The 16554-nt window shown below is 41.4% G+C and overlaps 1 protein-coding gene across 5 annotated transcripts in view; it reads right to left on the bottom strand.

Moving 5' to 3' along the window:
• The window catches only part of LOC138866231 (uncharacterized), a 13379-nt gene extending 2691 nt beyond the window's left edge, over positions 1–10688 (bottom strand). Inside the window, exons 1-2 of one of the 5 annotated variants that reach the window (XM_070138420.1) lie at positions 6516–10658; positions 3019–3092 (exon numbers count right to left, since the gene is read on the bottom strand). In XM_070138420.1, coding sequence (XP_069994521.1) covers positions 8473–9498 — 1026 coding nt within the window. In that variant the 5' untranslated portion in view covers positions 9499–10658 and the 3' untranslated portion in view covers positions 3019–3092; positions 6516–8472. The other 4 variants (XR_011399541.1, XR_011399540.1, XM_070138421.1 and 1 more) reach the window with 4 other exon arrangements.
• Between the last annotated feature and the right edge of the window lie 5866 nt (positions 10689–16554).

The raw sequence follows: 16554 nt of genomic DNA, 5'->3' as shown, positions 1-16554 counted from the left end.
TTTATTGCTAAAAGCATTCATACATAAAAATATATATGGAAAAAAACTACTTTCTCTCTGATGATATAAAACTACATTAAAAATATAGTATTTCTCTAATTCAAGTTCAGAAAATATATATTCTACTCAACAAAAAATATAGATATTCTTTAACTAAGAACTAAAAACAAAGGAACAGGGTAAACACACAAAATGTAGTGTTCTGAGCATCAAGGGGTAACTAACATATTTAACATACTCCCCACCATAGGAGTACTTACTCCTATCATAGACTAAGTATACTTAAATGAAGTAATAAATCCTGAGAAATAGTGGTAGGACAAATTTCTCCTTGAAATTTGCTTCAATAAACTCATATATACTAAAAAACTCTATCTTAATTTCAACCTTAAGAAATAAGGACAACTAAACTAAATACAGCAAATTATTACAAGTCAAGTTTATTTGGGGGTTTTATGGCACAACCCCGTTGCCTATAGGAAGTAGGGTTTAATCAGCTCTCTTCACAAGGCTCAGAGGCACTATTTTCATTGTTTCCAGCAACTGATGGTTTAACAATTTCCCTTGAGGTAGATTCTCTCAAATCAGAATCAGAATCTTCATAAAGATCACTATACATTTCGAGATCATGCAACTTCTGCAATGGTCAGTTTTTACCCTGACACTCCTAATGATATTATCATTACCTGGAAATACTTCTGTTACAACACCTAATGGCCATTTTAGCCTAGGAACATAGTCTTCTCTGACTAGCACAATAGCACCTTTCTTTACATTACATTTTTGCACAAGTTTCTTAGATAATCATTGCTCCATGATTTCCAAAACTTAAAGTTTTTGCTGGTGAATACTTTCTTGGATAATCAAATCCTTTCCTGTGATACATGAAGGTTGATCATTAACCTCGGGTTGAGGTCCAGCATTACATCCAATGAGAAATTGTGAGGGAGTCATATGTTAAGTGTCTATAATTTACACAAGCCTCAATTTCTTGAATGGTGGCCTCTAACTCAATTTTTGACAAACATTTAACCCCTATTGTTTTCCTCAAAGCTGACTTAACAGACCTAATCAAACGCTCCCACCAACCTCCCCACCATGGAGAACAGGGAACAATGAATTTCCATTGAGGAGACAATGGTCCATATTCTTGCTGAAGTTGACGAGCTGCACTCATAAATGTTTTAGCGTTATCTGAATAAAAACTGAAGGAAGACCTTTTTGTGCTGCAAATCTACGTATTGCAAGCATGCAATCAGAAAGAGATAATGAATCAGTTAGTTCTAGGAGCACTGCTCTTACTACTGCACAAGTAAACAACAAAATGTACAATTTCTTTGAAGGCAAATCAATACAAAAGAGAGGACCAGCATAATCAAGACCTGTCACAGTGAAGGAAGGAGCAATCTTAACTCTTAATCCTGGTAGAGGTGCAGCAGGCTGACTACAAGCCCAAGAATCATACCTCTTACACTTAACACACACTCTACAAACAGTTTTAGCAATTCTCCTGACTCCCAAAATCCAGAAACTGCCTCTTAAAATAGACGCAATGGTTGCTACTCCAGCATGCTTCAGAAAAATATGCTGAAATTGAACCAAGAGCTTAGCAACATGACCTGAAGGAATAATAACAGGATTTTTACTTTCAAAACTTCAATCAGCATTCTCCAAATGTCCTTTAATTCTCAACAGGCCTTCATCATCTACAAAGGGATCTAACCTACACAAAGGAGAACCCCTTGAAGGAGATTTACCTTTTTTCAAGTCTGCAATTTCCTGAACAAAATTCTCTCTCTGCACACAGTAGAACAATTTGGTCTTGGTCCTTGCTAACTCAGCAATAGACAAGGGACCTGACATCTTCACAGAATGAGGTCGGACATTATTAATAAATCTCATAACCTAAGCCACCACACAATGTGCCTTATTGAAGTTACTCCGTCTCTCAAACTCAAATATTTTAGGAGAGTTTACAGATACACAAGAAATATTCCCTTTACTGCAACTTTCTTCAACAGGGAACTCTACAGTTTCTCCTTTATCACTTAGAGTTAAAGGTTCAGACAACCAAGAAGGGCCATTTATCCATAAAGTAGAATTAACAAGGCCTTTGGCTAACTCCCCTCTAGACACAAGATCAACAGGATTTTCTTTACCTGGACAATGGTACCAGTGGCATGGGGAGGTAAGACTCTGAATTTCAACAACTCTATTTGACACAAACACCTTCTATCTACAAGGATTACCCTTTATCCATGCAAGTGCAACCTTTGAGTCTGTCCAACAACAATAAGTCACAGTCTTATCGAGACAGAGCTCAGACTTCACAAAATCTAAGAGTCTAGCACAAAATAAAGCACCAAGCAACTCTAATCGAGGTAATGTGACCCTCTTTATAGGTGCTACCCTTGACCTTGCTACCACTAATGACACCTGGTACGTCCCATCCACAAAGGGAACTCTCAAGTACACGTAAGCTCCATACCCTTTATCTGAAGCATCACCAAAGGCATGAAGTTCTAAACCAGACAACTCTTTCCAGGACATTTCTGGAAAATAACAACAAATAATCTTCCAATATTCGAGAGCATTTTCAGTTTGAGTTTCAGAATTGGGTTAAGAGCATTGCTCTTAACCCAATTCTGAAACTTATTTTGCACCTCTTTAGGTAGTAACTCATCCCAATCTAACCCAAGTCTCCATATGTCTTGAAAAAGGATTTTAGCATGTTCATCACCATGATCAATTTAGTCATTAAACCTTGTGGCAAACAATTTACAATTTGAGTGCCATTTAGAAAGAGGGAACCCAGCTTCAGCCAAAATACTTTGAGCCTCTTTAAACTTCTCACAAGCTCCCTCAGCAGTCTCCGTCCCTGACAGCCAATCATCTATGTAAAGGTTTTCCTTTAACTCTTTTACTACTTCAGTATCAGGACAAGACTGTAAGTGGTATTTAATGGTTGCATTTAGCAAAAATGGGCTACTTGTGTTACCAAAGGGAACACGACCAAACCTCATCATTCTAATGGAGTCTTTGCATTTCCACAAAAAGCGATGAACATCTCGGTCTTCTGGCCGAACACAAATCTGTAAGAATGCCTTTGTAATATCAGCAGTCAATGTAACCTTCCAATTTCTGAAACAAACCAATACTTTCACAAGATCAGGGTTAAGGGGGCCGTCAAACCCGAAAACGAAATTTGTTACTTCTGATCCGATCTTCGCAATTTTTTAATATGTTATATATACATATACTACGATTTACATCACCGAGTTTCATACCATTTGGATAATAAACAATGAAATTATTTTTAAAAAACAAGTTTTTTGAAATTCTTAAAAAAATATATCTCAATTATCCATTGACTGAACTGGTTTAAATTACCACATATAGTCTATAGCAATACCTATAAAAGTTATCTAAAAGATTTTGAAATTTCCTCTTAGTTTAGTGTAAAAAAATTTTTTTTGAAATGTTCATTCATACCTATATAAAATATGATAAATCGGCTTTCATCCCCTACTATGAAAAACTAACCCGTTACTTAAATCGCAAATTCATTCAGCTTTCAAATTATCCACACCCCATTAAAATCGCCTGAGTAGCCATGGATTAACAACAAAGAATGTCGACAAAGGTGTAGTTTTGAGATATCCGGCTTTGAAGTTGAGGATACTTTTCCCTGTGTGTGTGTGTTTTTTTTTTTTTTTTTTTTTTTTTTTTTAGAATTCTGATCTCTGCATCAATCTTGATGCATTCTATGGTATCCACATAGTAATCTGAAGTGTAGCTGGTACCTGGTTCCCCCTTTTGCAAGGTACCAATAGCAAGAACTGCATGTGATTCTAGAAGTACCCTGTGGCATCACAGGCTTCGCAGTGTCTCCTGAGGCATTTCATACGAATAAACAACTGCTGCAGCTGTGACTGAGATGTATTTATCATCATATTATGTTTAGTAGGTTACAGGAATAACATCTATCATTAGTAGTGTCCTCTTAGTGTGTGATGAGAGCGAATCACACAGTATGTATCGGCGCGACTGTGGGATGGTGCCAGGTACAAGGTCACATCGCGGCAGAAATATTATGTCACGGGATTGCCAAAGCCGACTAGATTACAGACTTTTTCAATTTTTCAAGTATTTTTAAAAATATTCGTTGAATATTAATTCGACGGCCCCCTTAAGTGAAGGACCACACTCAAGACAGTCATTTAAAGAAATGCCATTATAACTAGCTGCAGAAGCATCAAAAATTGGTCTGACCTTAGTTGAAGAACTACTCTCTTTGACAACTGGACGATGAGGCATATAATAAGTAGGCTGAGAACTTACAACTTCACTTGAAGGGACTTCCTCAATTATTCCCTCTTGTTCATAACCAGTAAACACGTTAGAATATTGTTTCTGAAGCTCTGGGTCCTTATCTAACTTACGCTCTAATCCTTGCAACCTTTTCCTAGCAATTCCCTCATTATTCATAAGATTCTTCTTACAGTCATCTGACTTCCAGGGTAAGCCTATTTCATAGTGTCCCTCATCAAACTTAACATTTTCACAAAATTGCTTCAAAACAGGGTCTGAGGTAAATGGGCTAGGAACAGTTTCCTTTTAACTTATGCCAACACATTCTAAATCCCAAAATTCACGCAAATCAGAATCTGTCACATTTCCTATAAGCAACATTTGAGTTGACTCATAGTTCCTGTTAGTAGGAACCTTCCATGAACCAGATAACACCCAACCAAATACAGACTTTTTGGGCTACTAATCCATTACTCTGATGTGGCTTAATTTCGGGATCCATTAATCCCCAATAAGCATCCAAACCTACAAGTATATCTATATTCAGGTGACTATTATTCTTGTAATCATCAGCAAGTTGAAAATCAGAAAATGCATCAACCAAATTACTAGGAATACAGGGTCTAGTCAATGGTGCACAAACCTTTGCAATCTCTAAAGCCATTAAATGTTTTGCACCATGTAAACCTACTAATTGCAAGTCAAAGATATTACTCTGTTTACCTGGAGGAGACTTACTACCTCCAAAAGCAGCATATGATACAGGCTCTGAGCTCATCCTCTTGGGCTTAACTTTCTTCACAAGATTACTGGACACACTAAGACCTATCAGAGCCTGTATCAAACAACAGGGTGGCTTCACAACAAGCACCTGACTCGCCAAATACTAACTCTAGCTGTTTGTAGCACACAGCTAGTTTTCGTCAACACATTACACTTGTTAAGAGTCACACCAACAGGATTCACATGGGGATTGAAATTTTCAGAAGGGTCTACAATATCACTAGCCTTCTGATCACTCACACTTTTCTCCATAGCCTTTTGTGTGCTTACTGCACCCATCAATCTGCACAGAAGAAAATTATGATTGCCATTACACTTAGAACACTTGCTTTGACAACCACTGGAAATATGACCCTTACTCAAACACTTGAAACACAATGGGCAGCTTTGATTTTTTTCTTCACATTCCTTCAAAGGGAGCTTCAGGATATCCCGGCATTTCTCAGACTTGTACTTCTTGCTGCAGAAAGCACAATAAGATGATCCTACTTCAGATGAGGTGTGAAGAGCCGATGCAGGTGGCACTCTTCTTTTCTCCGAGTCCACAAATTGTCGTTCAGGCTTCTGCATCCCAACGTCCGGGAAAGTCTCTCGACGGCTTATCTCCTTCTGCAGGAACGTCAGCAGCCATTCCAGGTCACCTTCATGATCTGTAGATTCCCTTGACCATTCCAATCTTATCTCTTGAGGCAGTTGACCCAAGACCATTGGAGCTAACACCACGCCAAATTGTTTTCTATTGATGCCAAAGCTCTCCAAACTTCTTACATGCTCCTTTTATTTTAGCAGCTAGAGATATTCATTAGTGCATGTATATGTGCATTTATGATTATTTGAGGATGGCCAAATCTATTCTTCAATATATCACATGCAATCTTGTAATTTGGAACAGTGAGTGTTACTCCTCGGATGGCAGACAATGCTTTTCCTTGTAACACTGTGAATCTAGTAATAACAGGTATGCCAGTCCTGTCCACTGCGGCTGAAAATCTATCCCAAAATGACTGCCATTGAGTCAGATCACCATCATATTTTGGAAGCTCTAGCTTTGGCAGCTTTGCATCTGAGGTGCTCATACTGGAGACAGAGCCTTTGTCACTGTCACTGCCATCATTAGCTCTCTTCATTCGCAAGGTGACCTCAAATCTAACATTTGTCGCAGCTTTGCGATAATTACTTGCCTCATCAAGGTCTGCTTCTAAATCATCAGGATTAACAAGTTCTACTTCAACAGCTGTCTGCGCCTCATCTAACAATATTAGCCTCTTATCAAATTCAGCAGCAACTTGATCTAACTTCTCATAACTACTGTTATCATTTAAAACCTCCTGGAGGTTCCGTACAGGTCTTGTCAACCAACCTCTTGATGCAACCCTTTTCCTCTTCAATACTTCAAGTGACTGCCATGTTTGTTACCTTACCTGTCCGGACGATGACTCTACATCTAAAGCTTTCCAGGTCTGAGCACCAAAAAATGTGGGAAACCGCCTCATGAGATCCACACTTGGTAAAAAAACATGATGTAGAAGCAGGATCAAAAGGCTGGGGGTTGTTGACTGAAATAGTGCTGACCTGGCAGGATAAAAGGATAAAATGTAAAGAAGAGGGGGGGAAGGAAGAGTGGGGATAGGAGAAGGATAAGGAGGAGGAAAAGAATTTCAGGAGAAGAAGAAGGAGCCGGGGCTTCACCCAGCCTGCGGGGTAAACTTGGAGTAATAGTTGGAGTGGGTTTTTTTGAAAGAGGAAAAAGGATCGAGGGGCTCAGCGCCATCGGCAGACTCGCGTGTTCACCGCGCGGCCGCACCCCGCGGGATCGTGTGGCGAGGCAAGGTCGCGGCTCGTGGCGCGGGGAATACCCCACGACCTTGAGCGCGGCTCGCCTCGCCACAATTTTCCCACGGGGCGCGGAGCCTCGCTATGGCGACCACGGAGCCTCTCGGCTAACTGAGGGGGAGGGGAGAGAAGTTAGCAGGTTTTTGGCGCCATCTGCGGTATGCTCGGAGCCACGGCCTCTCGACCTTGGCTCCAGAGCTGTCCCTCGGCTAACCATCACCGCTGAAGCAGGATGAAGCTCGAGTGAGGCCACACAGAGGCTGGCCACTCCCGCCCGGGTCGAGAGGAGATTTCTCTCCCTCGGCCGTAGATCTTCCGGAGGGGCGCGGCTCGGGCGGCCTCACCACGATTTGGTTAACTCCACTGGCCGTGACGCTTCTTTCCTCGGCTCGCACAAACCCTTACGCTAAAGGATTTGTGGTCCTGGCACGAGTACTAGCAGCAAGCGCCACGTGTCGGAAACCGAAACCAGTGGGATGTCAGGGTAAGGATAAGGATGAGGGTCAACGCAATGGCAGGGATATGGTATGAGTGAGGGTGAGGGGTGAGGGGTGAGGGGTGAGGTGGTGTCACAAGCGTCAGGAGACGAGGTGAAGGTATTTAAAAACGGGGATAAGAGAGGGCAGTACCTGGGGGAGATTACTTTATTAGTGAGATTAAAAGGTACAGGACAACAAAAACCAAACAACAACAAAACTAAACAGACAGAAAAAGAGAACATAAAAACTGAACACTGAAAAACTGAACAAAACGAGTGGATAGGGGAAGGGGAAATTTGAAAGGAATGAGTAGAAGGTGGCTTTAAAGTGATGCTGCAAAACCCGAAAACTGCATTTCCTGTCCCATGCCAAAGAAAGAGATCACGGTCTAAACCTGATCTCCTGCCGGAACGAAGGATGGAGGGTGAGTCCATCCAGCCAGTGGTGAGTCAAGCACGGAATTTGTTGGTCTGTCTACAGGCCAACTCACCCCACTGGATGTTAAGGAGGAAGCGAGAGGCTTCCTCGCGGAGTTCAGACGTGTAATAGATCGGTCACGACCCACTACAGGGAACCGTCTGAGTGCTTTATTCCATCAGAACAAGCTGGAGTTGTGCTTGTTGTTAGTGAGAGTAAAATGTTTGTGTGTGAAGGAGAGAGTTTTTGTTTTGTTTAGATGCAGCTCGTGCGTGGGATTGCGCGTCTAGATCGACCTGGCCATCACGGGGTCCTCCACCGAGGTGGAAGAACCCACGTCAGCTCGGTCGGTCGTCAGTTAGACACTCAAGGTACACCCATTTTACCTGGGTGTACCTTGCGTGGCGTTACCTGAGCCCTGTAGCGGCTCCGCGATCGATGGGCGATCGACGGCTCCTCGAGGTCAGGCAGGGAGTCCTGTGAACCGACGCGGAAGTCCTGGGAATCGGCGGACCAATTCCCGATGCTTCCACGCTGTCCCAGGGGTCCCCTGGCAGGGAGCATGGCTCCAGCCGAGAGCCCAAGCCCGGCTTCGAGAACGCTCTCGACATCGATGTCGGAGTCGCTACTGTCGTCGTCGAGAATGGTGTCATCCAATCTGCGACGACGAGCTTCGGGGGCAGGAGGATCCTTCTTGTCTTTTTTTTGTGTGCATGGATGGTGGTGTGGTTTGTTTGCGTTTGTGATCAGTGGTATTTGTAGTTTGGCGTGCCTGTGCAGTTTCTTTTTGTCTACGTTGTGGCTGAGGTTGCAAAACGAGGTGTCGGTGTTGTGAGGAAGAATGAGGCTCTGGGTGAGTGTCTGTCACCTCATTTCCTGTGGTTTCTGTGTTTGTTGTGGTGTACTCAGGGATGTAAAGGTTTTCGTCTTCAAAGATTTCCTCAGGGACAACAATGCTGGGGAAGCCGTTTCTCTGTAGCATGATAGGGACAATGTTTGCGAATCTTTTTGCGTTGTATTTGGCAGCAATGAGACTTACGTGTAAGATGGCTTGGATTTTTGGGTTTGTGTTCGGTGTGAGAGTGCTTGTTGGGGGTTGTGTGGGCAGAATTGTCCGAGGGGAAGTCGTGGGTCGTCTGGGTGTACTGGTCTGAGCAGGTCGTGTAGCAGCTGTTGTTGCGTAGGAAGGTACAGTGTTGGTGTCTTGGCGGAGCTCAGCTCGTTTTGCCTTAAGTATTTCCTTCCGTTTAGGGCAGGATCCACTAACTGCGACATGCGATCCCTCGCAGTTGCAGCATTTGATGTTTTCAGTGCACCTGGCGAAGAAGTGACCGTCGCCGGCGCACCGAGAGCATCTCTGGGGGTGTGTACATTGATGTTTCTTGTGGTGAAATCGGTAGCAGTTAAGGCATTGTTCTATGTGAATAAAACATTCGGGTTCCAAGTTGTAGGTGGGGACCGATGTATTAAACATCATGAGTCCCCGAGAGAGAAGTTTCTGGGCTTCCTCGGGGGATGAGACGCGAATCTTGACGATTCGCGACTCGGGTGGCTTATAGACGTCGAGAACAGTGACACCGTTCTTGACGGAAACCTCCTGGCAGATGGACTCGCACGATCGTGGGGGGATCGTCTTGTCGATCTTTTTGGCCACGATCGTACATTTAGCCTTCATTTCGGGGGAGGGAACTGGTGAGAAGCCGTGATCTTTTAACTTTCTTTGGCCTTCGGCCGAAAGAAATGGGGTCAAGTGTTCAGGTTTGGCAACTGTCACCTTGAAGCCATTGTGGACCTAAAAGAGGTGTGAGACTGCCACCTCAGTGATAATGAAGATATTCTGGAGAGCCTCCTCGCAAGAGATAGGCTCCCCAGAATACGCTAATTTGATCACGTGACCCATAGGGTTACGCCATAGCGAGGGTGATGGATGATGGGTAGAGGGGAGGCTAGCAAAGCTAATTCAACTGGACGATGAAAGGGCGGAAGTGGTATCAAAAAACGGTGAAGCACCCAGGGTAGCCAACAGTCTCTATTTGGGAAGGCCGGTCGGGGTCGGAACCCTGTCGAACGGGCGTGAGCCCTTATGTGTTCGGCCGAACACTTCGCAGCGAAACTATTGGCTGCCACTGTGCGTCGTGCTTTTAATTACTCGCACATCAAGGCTGTAATTAAAGGCACTAGCCCAAAGCAGGTATTGCGCAACTGCACCCAAAGCAGTTACACCAAGAGCCAATCGTCTTGTCCGTCGTGGGGGTGTCAATCTCTTTACTTCATCCACGATGAACAAACACGAAAAACCTTGGACCCAGAGATCCAGGTAAGCCCTGACCTGGCAGTGCCATGTAGTGGTCTTTATTACTACATAAAAATATATATGGAAAATAAGTACTTTCTGATGACATAAAACTACATTAAAAATATAGTACTTCTCTAATTCAAATTCAGAAAATATATATTCAACTCAACAAAAAATATAGATATTCTTTAACTAAGACCCGTACTTTTAAAACCTTTCGCCAGTGCTGGCGAGGAAGGGAGGCCTTACTTTTAAAAACAACTTTCGCCAGGGCGGGCGAAGGGATCGCGAGGCGCTAACATCTTGCATTCCTGCTAAATCTAGTGCAAATTTGTTTACATCTGCAGTGCACATAACATCACTTAAACTTAATTATTAACCTCAAGAGAAGACGAAAATGTTGTCTATACTATAACAAAATTTACTTTATACTTTATGCTATACTACACTTTGTACTATAACAAGGTTAACTTTATGGCCCGTACTTTTAAAACCTTTTGCTAGTTCTGGCGAAAGGTTTCGCCGGGCGATCAGGAATTTCGTACCATTAAAAGTTCGCCAGGGCTGGCGAACGATCGTATTGGAACGGCCACGCGAAGCAAAGTCGCGAGAGCCCTCCCTTTCCTGTGTTTAAATACCATTTTCTTGCTTTCAAATTATAAATTAGTAACATATTTATGCATATGAAGTAGGAATCACATTGTAATTCTAAAATATCTTAAAATCATAAATTATTATGAAATAACATATATACGTAGTTTTTTCAAGACCTTCAATGTTCCAGTCGAGAGCTCAAGACATAAGCTGTATTCCTTCCCCCCTACCCCCAACCCCCTACCTCCGAGATGACTTGTTTAGATTTAGGTTGTTATTTTGGTTGTAAGGATAATTTTCCTTTCACAAATGTTACCAAAAGTGTTTTGATGATGGCATGTTTACTTTTGGCTATAGAAATATAGCTTTAGTCTCCACCGCCTTATAATGAGGCGTGTCTAACCTAACCTAACCCTTGTATCCCAACAGTTAATTATTTTATATCGGTTAGGTATAGTAAAAATATTAATTTTAATATTAAGGTAATATAATATAAAAAAAAATCCCTGCTATGTGCCAACAATATATATTTATGTATATGTTTAGATAACACACTGCAGATGTAACAAATTTGTGTTTCCTGCATTTTTTTTTATTCGCTGAAGCGCTAGATTTAGCAGGAATCCAAGATGTTAGCGCCTGGCAATCCCTTTCGTTCACCAGGCCTGGCGAACACCTGCCTTGGGTTTTATAGTAAAGCCTCTCTCACTCAGATGTTCGCCAGGCGAACGCCAGCATTGGCGAAAGGTTTTAAAAGTACTTTATACTATACCATATCAACTCTATGCTTTTATACAAAAAATAACTTTATACTTTAACAAAAGAGTTTAAAAAATTACCATTTTACTATTCCTAACTGATATAAGATATTGAACTGTAGGCCTACCAGGGTATCATTAGACACGCCTCATTATAGGGCGGTGGAGCACTACAGCTATGTTTCTATAGCCAAAAGTAAACATGCCAACATCAAAACACTTTTGGTAACATTTGTGAAAAGAACATTATCCCTACAACCAAAATAACAACCTAAATCTAAATAAGTCATCTCGGGGGTGGGGGATGGGGGTAGGGGGGAAGGAATACAACTGATGTCTTGAGCTCTCGACTGGAACATCGAAGGTCTTGAAAAAACTATGTATATACGTTATTTCATAATAAATTATGATTTTAAGATATTTTAGAATTTCAATGTGATTCCTACATCATATCATACACAAATATGTTCCTAATTTATAATTTGAAAGCAAGAAAATGGTATTCAAACAGCTCTAGCGACTTAACTTCGCCAGGCTGTTCCAATACGATCTATCGCCAGCCCTGGCGAACGTTCGCCAGGCATGATTTTAATAGTATGAAATTCACGATAGTCCGGCCTAAGAAATAAAAACTAAGGAACAGAGGGTAAACACAGAAAACGTGGTGTTCTGAGCATCAAGGGGTAACTGACATATTTAACACTAAGAACTAAACAATTAGAAAACACAATCACAGAAAAATTTTCATGGACAAGTTATCACATGGATCACCAATTCAGGATATAAAAATGAATAACTTCAATAAAGAAATGTGATCCAAATTTGAAACATCTGAAATAAATCCCTACTATGGATTACTGTAGATGCAATTCGTTTGGCTGACCACAGTGTTGTAACAAGTCACTCACCAGCATCAGTGTGGTTAGTATTAGTGACATGCTACTGCAGCTACAAATCCAGGGCAGAGTCAGTGACATCTTTCAATTCATTATATATATTTCAACATCGGTACTTCTTACACAGAGTGAGTACCTTAACAGAAAACAGGTTAGGATGAAGTAACTTAACTCCCAGCCTATGGAAGACATGGGCTTCACATTATGGCTGATTTAGTCATAGCCTCAAGTGATGTGTTATTCACATCACAGCCAACTTAATCATGGCTCTTGGTAATGTGCTGTTCATGTCACAACTGACTTGCACACAGTACCAGTCATGCTTTTCTTCGTAGGAAACCCTAATGTCCATACCACATACCCTAAGTTAAGTTGATGGTTAGAGGTGAAATTAATGTGCTAGACATCGGAGGTCATATAGCACTATAGGAGATATAATTAACTGGATAGGGTAGGGATAGGGATGGATTGTTAGTTAGGTGTTATATGTTAGTGGTTATACAGTAGTAGGATGGTATTTAAAGGATTAATATAGTTGGGTAGAGGTGAAGGAGTGAGTGATTGGGTTAAGTTAGGATAAAAGGGAGGGGATTAGATCAAATGGAGGATGTGTATGTTTTTGAGGAAGGAGATTGGGTTTTCTATGTAGAAAGTATGGGATTCCATTAGGATATCTGATAAGTTGGGAGGTTGTTGGAGATGGATGAGCAAAAGCATCAGTTCGGGTTGTGGTGAAATGTGGTCTGATCGTGACATGAGGTATGAGTGGGTAAAGCGTGTATGGCCGATGCATAAGCGGGTTAGGGCTGTTTCCCAGCGTCTGTTACTTTGGATGGAAGTTGACCAGGAGGAGATTGTTGGTTTTATTGAATGTAATTTATTGGTGGTAAGACTTGTCCAGTAGGTTTGCCATTGTGTATTAAGAAAGGTTTTCAAATAAAGATAATAATCTATGGCTGGGATTTTTGAGAAATTGGGGTTATGTGATGTGGACTTGGTGGCTGAGCCAGCTTGAGTGTCTGCTCCTTCATTACCAGGTACTCCTATATGGCTAGGTACCCAGCAAAACGATAGTTTTGCATCATGTGTACAGGTGAAATAGCCAGTCTTGAATTTTGCAGACAAGGGGGTTAGTTGAGGGTATGGATTTTATGAGAGTGAGAGAGTTTCAAGAGTCGGTAAAAATAGTGAAAGAAGAGGAAGAGGAGAGTATGTGTGTTGTAAGGCGAAGAGGATTGCATATAATTCTGTAGTGAGAACACTAGACTAGGGAGGTGGAGGGTATTTAAATGTGTAGGTTGGGAAGATGACTGCAAAACCTGCTCCAAATGTGGTTTTGGAGCCATCAGTGTAAACGTGCATACTTGAGGAGTGAATAGGAATATAGTTAAGAAAGTGAGTGAGAAGAACAGAGGGAGATTTATCTGATTTTGGTGGGTCAGGATATACCAAGGAACAAATTTGGGGGCAGGGTATATGCCAGGTAGGAACTGAATTGACTGAGAAGGGTAGAGGTTGGAGAATTGGAAAGGGGGAATGGGAAAGGAGAGTATTCATGTAGACGATAAAAGGAGTTGGTAAACAAGGAGATGAGGTAAAGGTAGAAATTTGGGATTGAGGAATAGTTAATTTGGTGAGGGAGTGTTGGTGAAAGCATGCAAAGCATCAGAGAGAGAGAAGGGTATGGTGTCAAGAGAGAGATGGTATGCCTGACTCAGTGTACAGGCTCTCAACTGGGGAGGAGCGGAATGCTCCTAATGCTAATCGGAGACCATTATGATGAATTGTATCTATTTGATTAAGATGTGTGGTAGAGGCAGATGAGTATACATGACATCCATAATCAAGTGTAGAGAGGATCAAGGTTGTGTGAAGATAATGGAGAGTTGTCCGGTCTGACCCCCATGATATGTGGGACAGAGTTTGTAGAATTCGATGGTGTTTTTGAGCTATTTCTTTAATGAGAGAATATGGTCTTGCCAGGATAGTCTGGAGTTGAAAATGACTCCAAGGAACTTTCCTGAAGAGTGGTATTGTAGAGGAGTGCTGTACAAGAAGAGAGGAGGTTGGGGTTTTGCACATATGCGTGAGAAATGGATAGAAAAGAATTTGGTGGTGGAGAAAAGAAAGCCGTGAGGCCCAGGAAGATGCTGATGATATTGTTGACTAGAGGAGTTGTTGGAGAGAAGGTATGGATGGACTGGAGGCATAGATGATTAAATCATCAATGTAAAGTGATGATCAGGTCCCTGGTGGTAAGACTGATATAATGTTGTTCACAGCTATAAGAAATATGGTAGTGCTGAGAACACTGCCTTGTGGAACACCTTTGATCTGAGGGTAAGAGGATGAAGTGAAGCAATTTTGACTTTGAAGGTGCAATTGGAGAAGAAAGATTTTATAAAGGCCCCCATGTTTCCGCATATGCCAAGAGAGGACAGTTGTTGTAGGATATGATACCGCCATGTGGTATCACATGCTTTCTTTAGGTCAAAGAATATTGCTATGGTGGATTCATGGCGTGCAAATGCGGATAATATACGTCTCAAAATGAGCAAGGGAGTCTGCTGTGCTTTTGGTATGACAGAATCTAAACTGTGAAGAACAGAGAAGGTTATTTGATTCTGGGTAACATATTAGTCGTGAGTTTACCATTCGCTCTAGTAGCTTACATTAGCAGCTTGTTAAAGCGATGGGATGGTAATCTTGTGGATGGGTACCGGATTTGTTTGGTTTTAAGAAAGGGAGAACAAGGGCTTCATTCCAGTGGAGGGAAATATCTCGTCATTAAAATTTGGTTATAAATCTTGAAGAGAAAGGATAAAGAGGATGATGGGAGATTTAGTGTATACTGTTCGGGCCTTCATGGGTATTACGGCATGATCGTAAGGCAGTGTATAATTCTAAGGAGGAAAAAGGAGAATTGTATGGTTCATCTGAAGAGAGGGAAAATGTGATAGGAGTTCGTTCTTTGACGATTTTAATGAAAGTGAAATGTGGAGAAAGATGAGAGCCGCTACTAACTTGGCTGAAATAATCATCCAATTTATTAGCGACTTGGAAAGGATCTGATATGTATTTCTGATATAGAGGACTGGGGCTTGATGGGGAGGGTGTTTGCCTGATATTTTGTGAACATGTCGCCAGATAGCTGATACAGATGTTTTGAATGTGATTGAGGAGAGGTATGTTTTCCAGCTCATTATTTTACTATTTCATATTGTACATCGGAGATGGGCTGACGCTTTCTTAAAGGATATGAGAGCAGATAGTTGGTAGGGGGTGTCTCGTTTACATCTGTAGCTATTCCATGCTACGTGTTTTTGGCGGAGCGCCTTAGTACATTCTGAGTTCCATCATGGAACGCATATAGATGTATAAGGTCTAGCGGTTTGGGGAATGGCTGTGTAGGCAGCTCTTAAGGGGACCATCTGTTTCTTTGTTTTTCTTTTTTCACTTTTCAATTTTTCTTGCCAATTTTGATGAAAATCACACCCTTCCATTTAGACCCCTTCCAATTGCCTGTGGTCAATTTTTTTTTTCTTCAAAATCAGCCAAATAGTTTTTGAATTGTAAAAAAAAAAAAAAAAAAAAAATGAAAATGCAGCATGGGGGGCAAACTCTCACATCATCAAAAACAATAAGACATTCAATTTCATTTGAATTTTGCACAGAACTACCCTATAGCTACAATTTGTTCAACAGGGTTTTTTCAATTTCGACTTCATATTTTTGGGGGTGAATTTTTGAAGTAGGACACTTCAAGAAAAAAGAAAAAGGTACAAATTTTCTTACACTGACCACTTTTACAAGAAGCACAGACAAAAATTGCAAAAACATTCTCATACAAGTTGTAGATATTCTATTTTTCTACAAAATGAGCCATAATATGATAATTTTGGACATAAATTGTGCCCGTGAGGATTTGCCCCCTCCCCCCAAAGGTGGTTTACCGAGATATCGACATTCTGGTTTCCTCATCTTTTCGAGATTATTTTTATATTAACAAAACGAGGTATAAGAGTAAGTTTAATGTTTGAAAATAAATGTGCTAGACATCAGAGGTCATATAGCACTATGGTAAAGTATTGCGTCGGAAAGGGCAAAGGAGAGTTAAAGATTATGATTAAATTTGTTAGATGTCAAAGGTTTAAGAACGTTATAGGATAATATGGTAGTGAAAAGGG

Source organism: Penaeus vannamei, chromosome 24 (genome assembly GCF_042767895.1).
Source record: "Penaeus vannamei isolate JL-2024 chromosome 24, ASM4276789v1, whole genome shotgun sequence".
Taxonomy (NCBI): domain Eukaryota; kingdom Metazoa; phylum Arthropoda; class Malacostraca; order Decapoda; family Penaeidae; genus Penaeus; species Penaeus vannamei.
The sequence above is the reverse complement of the archived record's forward strand: the minus strand, read 5'-3'. Positions and strand labels throughout refer to the sequence as shown.